The following is a 15,109-nucleotide window of genomic DNA, read 5'->3' on the forward strand; positions in this document are numbered from 1 at the left end:
GCTTCATAACCAAACATTTTATAATGGACAATTTAAAGAAAAGCCAAGTGAATTAAAAAATAGGTATCAATAAAACCAAGAGAGGTATCAACCAAAAGGCCAACCAAATAACTAAATTTTGCTGCACTGTTGTTAATAATGCAAATTGAAGAAACATCCCATGAAAAGATAAACTATTCAGCCATACCTGACTGCCTGATAAATCAATCTTTTAAAATATTAAAACAAAACATAAATCAAGTTGACAAAACCTTAAGTATTCCTTAAACTTTCTATTCTTCCAAATATAAGAGTCCCAAATTTAATGCTAAGAGGTAGATAAGGAACCTTCTTGGTTGGTGGGGGCAGGGAGCAGTGGGTCAGTGGGCACATAGGGTTTATACGTTTGTTCAAACTGTGGACAGTGTGAAAGCTGAGGATAAATTTGAGAGAAGTAATCAATGTGTTAACCAGAAGGAAGAAATCAATCCCTTTGTTCACCAGGCCTTCTCTTACAGTATGTAATAAAATACCAGTCATCAGGTAGAAAGTTATCTTCTTCATTAGCTTTGAAACTCAACCTGCAGATCTCCAGAAGGGAGTCACTAAAAAAGGCAGACTTAATTTTTCTTCTGCAATTAGTTTGAGGTCTTGAAGTACCTCCTAAGTACATATGAAAATTGCCAGTGGTAGTCTACATAGTTAAAGTGGTACTTCTCTCACAAAAAGGTTTAGATGATTTCACATTGGGATGCCCATTTTATCTGTGTACTTTTTTACAGCAAGAATTCAAATGCTGGGATGTGCAACTTGATCTCACACTACTGAATTCTAATGCTGCTTATTTGGATTTTTTTAAAAGATAAATAACCCTATCATAACTGCTCCTCCCCTCCCCTAACAATTCCAAAGTGCCCAGACAAAACCTGATCAAGTTTCTAACTAAATTCTAAAATTAAAAAAATAACTAATTAGAAGATCAGAAAAATAGTAAATAAATAATTACAAGGCTGACTGCTTCTTGGTGATACTAACAATGTTTAATGTGAGGACTACATAATATCTACACAAATCCATGACTACTTTGCCTTGGAATTGTCCAGGAGGGAGCATCACAATTTATATCAGTCACCCAAAAATGAATGAATTTAGTATACATTTATTTATTTTTTAAAAGATATTATCTATTTATTCATGAGAGACATAGAAAGAGAGAGAGAGGCAGAGACATAGGCAGAGGGAGAAGCAGGTTCCATGCAGGGAGCCTGATGTGGGACTCGATCCTAGGACTCTGGGATCATACCCTGAGCTGAAGGCAGATGCTCAACCAATGAGCCACCCAGGTGCCCCCCCAACCTATTCTCAATTCCGTTTTCATCACTTCCTATTCTGTAACATATACCTACACTCTTTTTTAAATCTCTCTAATCCTTTTCCTATTTCCTTTAGTTTTCTCTATTTTTGTCCCTTTTTCCACTTGCTTTTCTGGAACCTCTTTGCTATTTCATCTGCTTTCCTCATGTGCAGATACTCTTGTCTTCAAATCGCTTGAGTTTGCATGCTGCTCTCTGGCAGCTCCAAATATCCTATGTTAAATCTTATTTAAGCAGTTCTCCCTTCTTCTGGCCCAGCCAATAAGCCATGCCTCCTCTATATCTCCCTACAGAGCTACCAATCTCTCAAACAACCTACCTAAGTAATAGAACAGTAAACTCTTCAAACTAAATCATACTGTTTTGACAATCTTTACTTACCTTTGCCCAATCCCCAACTTGTCCTATGCCCTCCAGGGACAATACTTGATAAAATAACTTTACTTGATAAAATTTCATCCAAATTAGGTAGAAAACTGGTATAGGGGATGTAGGTGGGATTAAATGGAGACTCACATTTAAAGATACAAAGCAACCTATTTCCCAATATATTCTAGCCTTGAAATAGGCAAGGAATTGGTAAATAAAGAAAATAATGGTCCGGGTTGAAACTTCCTGATTCGACCTGCTTCCTGAGGTCTGATTCAGTTATGCCCCATCTTTGAGATTCAATGACTGAAGGAAAGAGGGTGTGCCAAAGGTCTGTCCAGGTTTCCAATGTCTAGATGCAAATGGTATCATCAGTCAGGGGTCCCAGAACACTGAAGCCCCAGTGCCAGAAAAATGAGACATTTGATTATCTGACTTGTGGATCCAGGAGGTCAAAAGAATCTCCAAGGATGGAAGGATGTTCATCTCTCTTCCTCCTCCAGCTGATTACAGAAATACTTGCTTTAATTATATGAGTGTAATACTAATTATCATTTATAACTAATGACTCATGGCATCAAAGTGCAGTTAGCTTTGTTGCTAAGCTTTACTTTAACACAACCCTGTGTTTTACTCAAGTGTTTAATCTTCATAGTTTTATTCAAAGGGTGGGTTTACCTTACTAATTAAAACAACACTAACAGCTGCTACAAGGAACATTAGAAATATCTAATACACATTGGTTGCATGAATCAATACTGTGTTTACTTAAAAGTGGCATGTGTCACTCAAACATTCATTGAGCAGCTACTACATACACATCAGGAATTATCTTTATTTCATTTGGGGGAATTAATACAGGCTTCATGAAAATTTGTGAGGATGGAGGAGTGTTTTACAGCAGAACTTCACTAACACTCTCCCACGCACAGTGTTTCCTATCTCTTGACTCTTTCTAGGTATATGACCAATTGGATGACTTATTCTTCTTTTTCAAGCTCTTGTATTACCCTGTTTTATTCTGGTCACTCATTAATTGCCATTAACTAATATGTGCTTTGAAGTTACATCCGAACAACAGTTACATCTTTACCTTGGCAAATAAGATCATCATTTGGAAACACTGATCCAAAATCACAATAGAGAGGATCAAATAGAAAAACATCAACACTTCTTCCCCTGACAGCTGTGTCCTTATACAGAAACACTGTTCAAGTGTAATAGTGGTGTAGAAGGAAAGGGAGAAAGTACTACAGATGATCACAGCCCAGTTTCAGAATGGCTGCTAAGATAGGGCATTTTAATGCTTAAAAAGGAAGGGACATATCTCAAAATGATGGCACTTTTCAATTTAATGCATTCAGTTTTATGGAAAATCATATTTCAAGAACATTTACAGAGTTTATTTGAATTGATACAGAGATTCATGTACATCCTTTTCACTGATATGCAGTCACAGAAATACTTGGAGCTGTAGAGATTGCACACTACATTTACACACACCACATTCAAATATACACATACTCTTTAAATCCTCAAAGATGTATATGTACATTTGGACATAAAGAGAGCCACAGTTATGTTTGATATTCTGGGCAAATATAATAATTTGAAATGTCAAAATAAAAGAATCTTCACTCCTTTTTAAAAATTTGTAAATACCAGACATTTGTAAATAAACTTTGAACTAAATTATTTATTCTTCAAATTGAACCTTTACTTTAAAAGGCATGTGTCAAAGCTGAAGTTAATACAAACTTTAGAGACTTCTAAAGATAAAGTTAGTTGATCCTATTAGTTTACAATATGAAAATTGCTCATTCACAAAAGTCTTTCCAATATTTTCAAGACCATATTCTAAAATCTAAGCCAATTTATTTTCCTGCCTGTTTTCTTATGAGTGTAATTTATTAGAGAACAGGTAAATAGCATTTACTAGGTCATGATTCATTATATTGCAATAAACTTAGCACCACACGCACAAAGAAATACCACTTCATACTCACTGGGATGGCTAATAAAAAAAAAAAAAAAGAGGAAAATAAGTATCGGTGAGGATTGGAGAAATTGGAACTCTTATACATTGCTGGTGAGGATGTAAAACATGCAAACCACTGTGGAAAATAGTTTGGCAGTTCCTCAAAAAGTTAAACATAGAATTACCACACGACTCAGCAATCAATACCCAAAAGAATTAAAAACAAATATTCAAATAGTCCTAACAGTACTATTCAAAATAGCCAAAAGGTAGAAACAAACCAAATATCCATCAACAGATGATGGATAAACAAAAATGCAGCGTTATCTATACACTATGGACTGAATGTTTGTGTCTCCCTAAAATTCATATGTTCAAGTCCTACTTTTCAATGTAACAGTATTCAGAAATGAGGCTTTATTAGGTCATGAGGGTAGACCCTCCATGACTGGGATCAGTGGCCCTATAAAAAGAGACACAGAGAGGCAATCTTTCTATCATGTAAGGATACAGTAAGAAGGTAGTCATTTGCAAACCAGGAAGTAGGCCCTCATCAGACATCAAATCTACAGCACCTTGATCTTGAACTTCCCAGCCTCCAGAACTCTGAGAAATAAATGTTTGTTATTTAAGCTACAGAGTTCTCTGGTGTTTTATTATAGCAGCCTGCACTGATTAAGACATAATACAGTGGAATATTATTCATCCATAAAAAGGAATAAAATATTAAAACATTTCTATGACATGGATGAACCTTGAAAACATTATGCTAAGAGAAAGAAGCCATACACAAAAGGTTACATAACATATTATTTCATTTATATGAAATATCCAGAATAGGTAAGTCCAAAGGCAGGAAGCGCACTGGTGGCTGCCAGGTGTTGGAGGAGGAGTTAACAGGGACTGACTGACTGCTTAACGGGTGTGGAGTTTTCTTTAGGAGTAATGAAAAGGTTTTGGAACTTGAAGTGGTTGTTGTACAACATTGTGAATATAATAAAATGCCAATGATTTGTTTACTTTAAAATGGCTCATCTTATATGAATTTATTTCAGTTTTCAAAAAACTTTAGAAATTCATATAAAAAGTTAATTTAAAATTTTATTTTATTTAGTAATAATGAAACATTATTAGCCAGTGACTAAAGAACAAACATAATTACTTTAAAAATGGTACATATGAACAGTGAAATGAAATTGTGGATTTTAAAATCTGATTAAATAAAATGTTTAAGTAATATCTCAGTTTTGATCACCACATACAGGTGCATTATAGTATATACCTATATGGCTGAATATAAGAAGCATTATTTCCCAAAATGTATCCATCATAAATATGTTGTGTTTGAGGGTCTACCAAGTTGCTTATTTAACAAAAGGCTTCCTTGATTCATGTTTTGAGAAACAAAGTATTTATTGGAGAAGATACTTAGTGTAAATAAAACCACAATCAATGCTAGTTCAGGAAACTCAGGTTCACCTGATCAAAGTGGTGAATAGAAAAAGAAAAAGAAAAAAAGAAAAAGGAAAAGGAAAAAGAAAAAGAAAAAGGAGATAAATAATTTAACATTAACTTAGTAGTTTCTGATGCCAAGATTCCACAGTTACAAGTGTTGCATGTCACTGTATACATAGCCTTTTAGAGGCCACTTTAAAAAGCAACCTAGCAGATAGTTCTATGTGCAGATAATAAAGATACTTATAGTACAAAGAAAGACCCCAAACCAAACATTTATGAAAATGGATACTTGTAGAATTTCCAGTAGTGGCTTCATATAGATTCAAAAGGTGCTTCATATCAAAAAATTTAAAAATAGCTCTACTGATGAGAAAGAAACAGGTGTAAAAGATGCATATAAAAAGTATTAATAAAATTGTTTTATGAAATTTGAGGTTAAAAAGTTCCTGAATATTAATTTTATATAATGCATAATTTTATTTATTTTTTCATTATTTTAAATACATTTGAGTTAACCCAAGAAACCCTTTTGGGATCTTTTTTTTTTTTTTTCTTTTTCTTTTGGTATCTTCTTAATGGGAGAGTAGAGTATCACTTTATATTCATGGATTATCATAGTATATATTAAAGACTGAAAAGAGCTAGACTATAAAATATTACAGTGATTAATTCAAAAGCTAAAAGTGATCATTTGGGGATTGTGATTTTAATGTTCTCTATACTTCTTTTGCATCTTCAACATTTTCTTTAATATATATAGTGCTACTCTTAAGACAAAACAGTAAAAACTGAAAATAAAAAAAATTTTTTAATGACAGAGTCACAGAATCTGCTCTAGAAGAGTCTAACGTATTACCAAATTGGAGTAATCTTATCTATAACATTTGACATCATCCAGCTTTTTCCTAATACAGAGACTGGTATTTGGGGATGGTGGTAGGATGGAGTGGGGAACAACAAACAACAAAAACAAAACCACACACACAAAAAACAACAAATAAAAAGCACAACAAAGAAACCTGTTCCACTGTTAAATAAGTGAAAACTTTACTGATTCATCAATAATTTTATTTAGTCTCTATCTATGCCAGGGGCTGATATCATAAACTCAAATATGTACTATTCTCTAATTTTTTTGCTACTACTATTTTCAATTTTATAATCAGGAGAAAGAATACAGGTCTACATCTTTCTTCAGAAGATAATCTATGAGGTATTTTTACATCATTCTCAAAAGTTCCTTAAGTCTTCACTTTTCCAGGAAGTGGAATTCTGTTCCTTTACATACCCCACCTGCTATTTGATAACATCTTAAAATGGTATAGCTGGGACCTAAAACAACACTCCAGTGATTTCTGATCAGCCCTAAACAGTCAGAATTAATCCCAGGATATCTGAACATTTTTTCCTTTATGAATGTAGTTTCAGACTGTATCAGCACTACTAGTAGTTACACATTATTGACTGCTTAAGATTATAGTCAATGGAATCATCCAAGTCTATTTTGCCAGTAACTGAGGTCTTCCACATCTACTGCTTAAGCAATACATTTTCCCACTTTCAAATTTAGAAAAGTTTAAATATGGGGGGGGGGGGGAATTCATCTTAGAATAAAGGAAATATAATTATTTCCTGGTCACAGAGAGCTTTCCATCTCCCTTCTATATTTTAAGCTTGACTAAGCTGACCAATCAATCAATTGACCACTTCTTGCTTGTTTTATCTATAGGAAATTGTACACTTTTAATGTGCAGTTTATGAAGAAAATCACAGCATCGAAGGCAGTGTAGTTGATTAAATGAATTACTTAGGGTCTTAATCTGAAAGGAAAGAAAAGTGAACACAGAAGTAATTAAGAAACAATGATTCTTCCTGGGTCTTTTAGAAAGCACCAGTACACAAACTCTGTTTTTTCCTCTCAGTATTTTCTCAGAAGCAGCCATGGTGCCAAGCTCCACAAGGGAAGAGAATTTCTCTATCTACATCTCTTATACAAGTTCTAAGAAAGACAGTTATATAGAATTCCATTGTTTCCTTCTGTTTATAAGTAAGATATCTGACTTTATACAAATACAGTCACCACCAATTTCACCAATTGATTTCCAGGTTTAAAAAACTTAATATAAACACTTGGAAAAAAATAAACACTTGGGAAGTAAGAAATGCTAAAATTCTAGTCTCAAATACAAACTTGAGGGTTAACTTAATAGTGAAATCTCTATAACTTCTCATGTGCCAAGATTTATTATAATCTGCCAAAAATGAGAGAAGCTATGTCTACTGGAAAAAATTTTATCTGCCACTATTTTGTTTAAAACCATACAAGTAGTAGCCTAATCAGTTGTTGGAAGGGATGTTTGCTACCTGTATAAGTACTTAATATGCCCACTTTCGTCCTACAGATTTTAATTAAAAGAATATAACCTCACACAGATAGGTAGCTTTCTCAGAAATGGTAAAAAACAGAACTAAGTATCTGGAATTACCTTGAGTGGTGAAGTTGAAGAGTGCAGGTGTGTCTCGCCCATTTGGTAGTTTGACATTTGGGTCCCTTAATTCATCAAAAAATGAATGTGCACAAGCTTCCAGTGGTGTCAATCGGGCAGTTGGTGTATACTCCAGCAGACGGCTACACAGTGCAATTGCCTCCGGTGGAGTCCGGGGTCGGAAGACCTGCAGTACAAAAAAAGGTAAAGAACAATTAATGCTTTATTGTAAGAATCTTAGCAAATTATCCTTTGAGTACTGAGTTAATTCCCACCACGTACAACAACATGGTTGCATTTGTGAGAGGAACCTTCTAGAATGAAAAGAGTTAACTGCATATGATTCACTACATTGAGGTGAACAGCTAATTACAAACTATATGAGGAAAACTCAGAGAAAAAACTAGGGGAAATTAAAAAAAATCTACACTTGCTAATCATAAAGCAGTACAATGAAATATGTACACAAAATAGGATATCATAGGCACAAAGAAAGGCTGGGTTCTGGAGGCAAGCACCAACTAGAAGAATATTAAAATTTTCTAAAAGTTTTGACTACTGTGGCAGTAGAATAAAAGATTGCCTCTTGTGTGTGATTTTTAGCAGAACAACTGTCAGTAATGGACAGCACTACTCAAATTTGGCAATCAATATTTTTTTGGGGAAAAAAGCTATTTACTTTAGCTTTAGCAATGCTAATGATCTGCTATTATCTCTTCAATAAACAGTCTTATTTGAAGAAATTCTTGAATACCCAGAATTTGACAAAATGTCCAAAACTGTTTTCTCAAAGAGTAGCTGTTATTACAAATATGGTCAGATTACCCTCATTTGGATGAATATTCTAGGGTTTTAATTAGGGAGAGAGAAATGTACTTTTCATTAAGAGCCATTAACTCTAGAAAAAGTCAACTGAAGGCTGTGCTGAAGCAAAATTCAAATAAATTAGTTTGCTTAAAAGAATAGAAAGCTTTCTACACATCTTTACCTTAAAACTCCAAATCAATACACAGAACTATGAAAATAGCTTTGCTCTAAATTATAGACAGTTGAAGAATAGAATCAGAAAGGGGAAAAACAAATAAACATAAACAGATGGACAGAAAGCCTTTGAAACTAAAGAAAAATGAAACATATTCCTTGATAGGTGGAACACAGACCAAATAGAAGGTGTGGTAGTGGCAGTGGACAGATGTATGTAAAAAGAGAGGCAGATATGTATAAAGGGAGGGAAATTGTGAAGGAAGGACATGTAGATTGTGATGAGGATGGAGGAACTGGGAATAAGGTTTCCTAATGAGAATGGCTCATGTAACATCTGACTATTCACTTGGACTGAATGTAGCAGAGACAGTTACTACTATAGAGCTCATTTCTTTTCAAGAGACTATTTATAAGAGTACTTCCTACAGTAAAAATCTCCCCCACTTCTGCCGCCCGTTTTTACAAAGTTTATTAGTAATAAAGATATTTTCCATGGAAATTGAGAAATCGGTTTGAGTAGGATCCTAAGAATTTATTTCAAAATGTCAAAGGCCTTAATTATTTATTTGACTATATTAGAAAACCCTCTATATGGTCAAAAATTGCTTTATATTTATTCTTTTGAGTGATTTCTGACTCCCCTTACTCAAGGAAACCTTAAAAGTATTTTATTATTTGAAATGGTTAGATCTTCCACTGTTCTTGGTCATTTTCCCCTCCCTTCCTTCCAGGCCAGGTCCATAATCAAACTAGAATATAAAGGAAAATAATCAGTGGAAAAACTCAGAAAATCTTTCATAAAAATATTAAGTATTACTGACATATTTTATCCCTGAGGGCTGTTTGCATTTATTTCACAGCATATGGATTTATTTTGCTAGCTAGTCTAAGAAAAAATGCTTTTGCACCAATATGGGAGTGCATAAGTATAATTAAGAAGTACTACCAAAAGTAGAAATAATTATCTCCTGCCAACATTCAAATGTAGGGTAGTTAGACAGTGAATGTATCTTAAATGAAAAAATTTCATGTTATATTACCTGAGGATTTTGAATTAAAGCTATTAATAAACCAGTACTATAAGCTTATCTCTAATTAATTATGAAAAAAAATCATCCACATTTGTTTGGTATCTTGTTGGTACAAGTCACCATGTGTGTTGGTACTAAGACACATATTAGCCTATTTGGCCAGGGAATCCTAACTCATGGAATCAGAGTTAAAAATAATAAGGAAGAACTCATTCCAAGAGCCCACATTAAAACCAAGACTTAAATCTACCTTTTAAAAAGAGTATCCATTATTATTTTAACTCTTTGAGAGATTTCTGATGAACAAAGCCTTGGTTTAGTACTCTATGGATAAAGGTTAAGTGGGAAATTACGTGGAGTCAAAGCCCAGTGTCTTCCAAAGTAGCATGCAACTTCAAAAAATTACAGTCCAAACTAGAAAATAGCTCCTCTGAATTATGTTTGTGTCTAAAGAAAAGGAAACCAGTAACAACTGAGATATGGCTTTTAATAATGAAGTTTCTAATGCTGTTTTATTCTTTACCCATTTAAATTGCTTAACATTCAGAATTTTTAGTTCTGTGCATCTTTGTTTATATTTATTTTTGTAAAGTAATTTTTAAACCTCTCAGGTCCTAAATTTCAGTCTAGATGTTAATACATCACTCAGAAGACTGACAATCTAAATATACCAGAAGTAAAACCTACCCCACACACAGTGGAAGAGAAATCACAGCTACCTACATTGTTTTTACTATTACACTTCTAGAATGAATAATGGTTTTAGCCTTTCTAAAAAAAGTTTCCCTCTAGTTTTATAGACCTGCCCTGAAATTTTGGGAAAAAAAAATTAAGTACATACCCGCACTCCTGAGGTGAAATGTCCTGTTCCTGACGAATCCTAAAGATGATAATGCAGTGAAATAATCCAAACAGGGGAAGTCAATCCAAAAGAGAATAGTCCAGCAAGGAAAAATATATCCAGTGTTATAAGAAATCCATGGTGTGGGGGGGGACATAGAAAATGTTTATACAGTTATAAACTTTAAACATCAGTCTCCACAGTAGCAAGTCCAAGTTTTAAAAATTATTTCACCACAGTGTATGCAAAAAAATTTTTGATTGCGCAATGGTGAGGCACAATAAAGAAACATTTTAATTTTAATTTATTATGTTCCAATGCCAGTGCGTTTATTAAAAAAATACAAAACCAAAAAAAGTTAAAATCAAAATGAAATCTAGAAGTAAACTTCCCAAAGTAAAGTGGTCTTCTACGACCTGGATTCATCATCCATTGACATGGCTGGGAGGGGGCATATTAGCCTGCTTTTAAAGATATCAGTTCCCAATATGCTAATTTTAATCTATTAATATATTCCAGTTAGACAGTATAAACATTTTTTTTGCTTAATTATTAGTGATGAGAGGAAAGTAATAAATAGATTTAATTTATATCACTACAGATTTCAAGCCAGATATTTTCAATTTGTGTGAGCTAAGAAGGATCAGGCCACCGCGGATTATTCTCCATTTTGGATTGACTTCCCTGCTAAAAGATATTTGCTGACATTCTCATTATTTTAGGATTCTTCAGGCAATTGACAGATCACCTCAGGAGTGCGGGTATAAACTTACTTTTTCTATTGTGGGCTTTGCCCCCTCATACCCTTGCACCCATTACTTAGTGAAAATAAATATAGAACATTCTTTCCTTTTTGGAAAAACTCACTGAAAAAAAAATCCTACATCTTTGAGCACTACAAATTCAACACAGTTCCATGTGCAAATATGCCCAATTCACCCACCAAAAGCTAAACAAAAAATATATACAATAAACAATACAACTAAGGGGCAGTCACAGTTATAGGTGCCATGCATAGTAATGTGCACCAACACCTAGGCACAAGGGAGCCAAGTACGCAAGGGAGGTAGTAGGGTCTATTATGTCTAGGCATTGAGAACAAAAAAATGGCAGAACTCACCAGTAGCTGTGAATTCCCTTGGCTATTCTAAGAGAATTTAACATTCTTTTAGGATAGTTTCCAGTGGGGGAATTAATATTTTGCAAAAATAAATAATCCGCGGATTACTTTTAGTCTGCAGACTAAAATTTAGTACACGGATTAAAATCCGGCCCATCAGAATAAAAATCTCTCATGAACTAAAACACAATCAAGTGGACAAAAATAGAAAGCGAGACTAAAACAACTGAGAGCACAAAGTAAGACTCAACTGGGCCAACTAACAATTAGTGCGCAGACTAAATATGGCCAGCCAAGTATGTTAGCAAGGCCATGAAGAGCCCAAAACACCCCCTGTAAAAACTAAAAACAAAAGTAAATAAATAAAACAAAACAGAACAAAGCAAAAAATAAATAAACAAAAGAAAGAGAACAGAAAGGAAAAATTGAAAAGAACCAAAACACTGACATGAACTTTTAAGTGATTCAAATACTACCTCACCTGTGCAGCAACTCATTTTCTTAAATTGAGACAAACTGTCACCACAAATACTAGTCCATAGAAGAAACTAACAGAAAAAATTCATTTTTTCAAAAAGAAAGTCTATGGTATTGAACAAATGCAAATGAGTCCTTAAATGAAGAATTATTCAAAATAAACTTGCATTTGGATAACTCAAAAACTGACAGAGGCAATTTTCCCCTTACATGGCCTAGAATAGACATTTGCCATCAAGTATCAACCTGGAGCTAACTATTACAACTGAATCTTAAGCCTTTTAAAATTACCATTTATAAAGTCATATATATGATATCAAGGCTTATGGCTGATTCTCACAGCATCAGCTCTCAATACTTCTACTGTATTTAACAGCCAACCAGAGCAGTGTAAAAATGCCTACAGGGAACGATAATTAATCTAAGTAGAACAAGTGCTGTGCCTGTTCCAAACAGCTACTCCTCCATAGATTTCCTTGTGATAAATGTACAACACAGACACTGTTCTCTGGTTATACACAATATACACAAGCACACAATGTCCATGTTGGTAAGCCATGAACTCCTAAAGAGCAATCCCAATGCTGGCTCTCAAGTAATCTATTAATTGTATAAAATTATTTGCAATTTGTAAACCTAAACACAGGATTAAAAGTGAGACAATGTCATGGATTTGTTGGATAGTTATGTTGATTAACCATGTTAAGTAGCTACAAAAAGAACTTAAGTCTACTAAAGAGTTTATATGTGGTACATAATTCATAAGAAACACAAACATCCTTTTCTTAGCCACAACAGAGCTGGCATTCAATAAATTTCATCTGTACTAATTAAAAGGCTTACTGAGTGTTCCTGAGCTCTATTACACATAAGAAATATTTATATGTGTTGATACCAGTGTTTAACTATATGCAAAATAGTAATGCAAGCTTATACAGAAGTACGATTTACCAAATGACCACTTACTCAATTTAATCTTAGTGTTCATAAAATAGTTTCCATAGTCAGACTGACCTTCTTAGGAATATAGGAACATTTTCTTTTCATCTACACTTCTTCATCTTAAGGGACAATGCCCTAGGCTACAACAATTCCTGGTTGTACCAACATCTAAGCAAATCTAAATCTTCCTTCAACAGCACCCCACCTAGTCCTTCCGTCACCTTTAAGGAGGAGTCCTCTTTTGCTCCACCACCCCCGCTGGAGATCTGCCTTATACCTACAGTGCATGAAACCTCTTTGAGCACCTACAGTACACGATCAAGTATATGGTTACACGTTACATTATTCAATACTTGCTTCAACTGAGTTAGTTATATCACCTGTAAGCTTTTCAAAAACAAGGGCTATATACTTTACTTTTTTAGCATCCTTTTTATAGTATCTGGCACCATGCTGGGTACATAGGAGATAAAGGTTTTAAGGAACAAATTACATATTAAAAGTAGATTTTTGCTTTTTTAATCCACCAACCCTATCCCTCTATTCCCCACAAGTTATCTGGAAACTTATGCCTTAGTATTGTTTTATATTATTTCTCTTACACAGGTATTAGCCACCCTAGTGGCTAGATTTTAAAATGCACAGTTTCCAGCAAAGAAATGGGATTGTAGCCAGTATAACTAGAAAAGTGAAGTCTACTCACATAGGAAAATAAATGTTAGAGAAGGAAAACTAATTATTCTACAACTAATAAAGATGTAGGTAGAAATAGAAAATTCAGTAGAGAACACAGTATATTTACAAGACAAGTGATAGTGGATTAGTAGAAAGTTCAGGGCATAGGGATGTTAAGTAATAATATAGAAACTAATTTACCCAAGCAATAGAACAAAACAGACAAGTACAATCTTAGGAACCAGTAGAAATTCCAACACAGTTTTATGCTTTCTGGAGTCCATGTGAGCAAAATCAGAAAAGGCTGATAGAGCTTACTTGCAAAAAAGAAGTCTGACTACAATTTTTAGTCAGGTATTTTTAATTTTTAAAAATTTTTAAAGATTTATTTTGAGAGAGAGAACGAATGAGAGAGCGAGACAGTGAGCGAGCACACGTGAGTGGAGGAAGTGGCAGAGGGAGAGAACCTTCAAGTCACCTCCTCACTGAGCATGGAGCCTCCATCTCACAACCCATGAGATTACCTACCACCTGAGCAGAAACCAAGAATCATAAGCTCAACTGACTGGCTACCCAGCCACCCCTAACTATAGTTTTAAACTATAAATGTGTTTAACTGTAGTTGAAATAGGTGTTTACCAAGTGAAAAATCCTGTATTGAAAGGCTCAGAAAAAAAGGTAAAATTATAAAGAAAGTCTTAAAAACATTCATAGGAAAAAAGTAAGTATAGCAGGGTTTTATCTTTAGCTTTAAACATGTCCAGTCTAGTCTGGTACCTTTAACAGCTGAAATGATCTCAACCTCAATTTTCTGCTTACTCTTAGCTAGTTGTAAATAGTACTAAATTCGTTCATTTTTAAGTATGTGGACAGTGTTCTAAGAAACTGAGCATGTAAAGACTGACTTGTGGATACTGCTTTCTAGAATACTTAACCAATAATCTATGGTCCCACATATCCCAGAGACACTTAACTATTAAGCAAACTTAGCACGTATGCCAAAAGCTTAGTGACAAACATTTTGAAGTAACTGATACCCATTTTATTATTACCAATACAAAAAAAAAAAGAAATTAGGAACTGCTATAATACATATGGTATGAGTTGGAAGGTACTGTAAGAGTTACATGGGGGGACTTAACCATGGCGAGCTCAGATAATTAGAAAATATTTCATGGAAGGACTAAGATTTGAGATCTTGAGAAAAGGTTAAGATTTGGTAAGCAGAGAAGAAGGTGATCATTCTAAGTGTGAAAAGACACTAGTAAAAGAGAAACATTTATGGTTTCTCTGGCAAATAATCGGAAGTTAGGAAGGTTAGGAATAGGACAAGAATAAACCTCTTGCTTCTCTGGAAAGAGAAGACAGAAACAATAAGCAACAGAATGACTATATA

General features: G+C 34.1%; 1 protein-coding gene across 3 annotated transcripts in view; it reads right to left on the bottom strand.

Moving 5' to 3' along the window:
- The window catches only part of GSK3B (glycogen synthase kinase 3 beta), a 201,717-nt gene that overhangs the window by 21,600 nt on the left and 165,008 nt on the right, over positions 1-15,109 (bottom strand). For 2 of the 3 annotated variants that reach the window (XM_038582957.1, XM_038582954.1), the window contains exons 9-10: positions 10,500-10,538; positions 7,644-7,830 (exon numbers count right to left, since the gene is read on the bottom strand). In XM_038582957.1, the coding sequence (XP_038438885.1) occupies positions 7,644-7,830; positions 10,500-10,538 (226 nt within the window). The remainder of the gene's footprint in view (positions 1-7,643; positions 7,831-10,499; positions 10,539-15,109) is intronic. The other variant, XM_038582956.1, reaches the window with a different exon arrangement.

This window comes from Canis lupus, chromosome 33, assembly GCF_011100685.1.
Source record: "Canis lupus familiaris isolate Mischka breed German Shepherd chromosome 33, alternate assembly UU_Cfam_GSD_1.0, whole genome shotgun sequence".
NCBI lineage: Eukaryota > Metazoa > Chordata > Mammalia > Carnivora > Canidae > Canis > Canis lupus.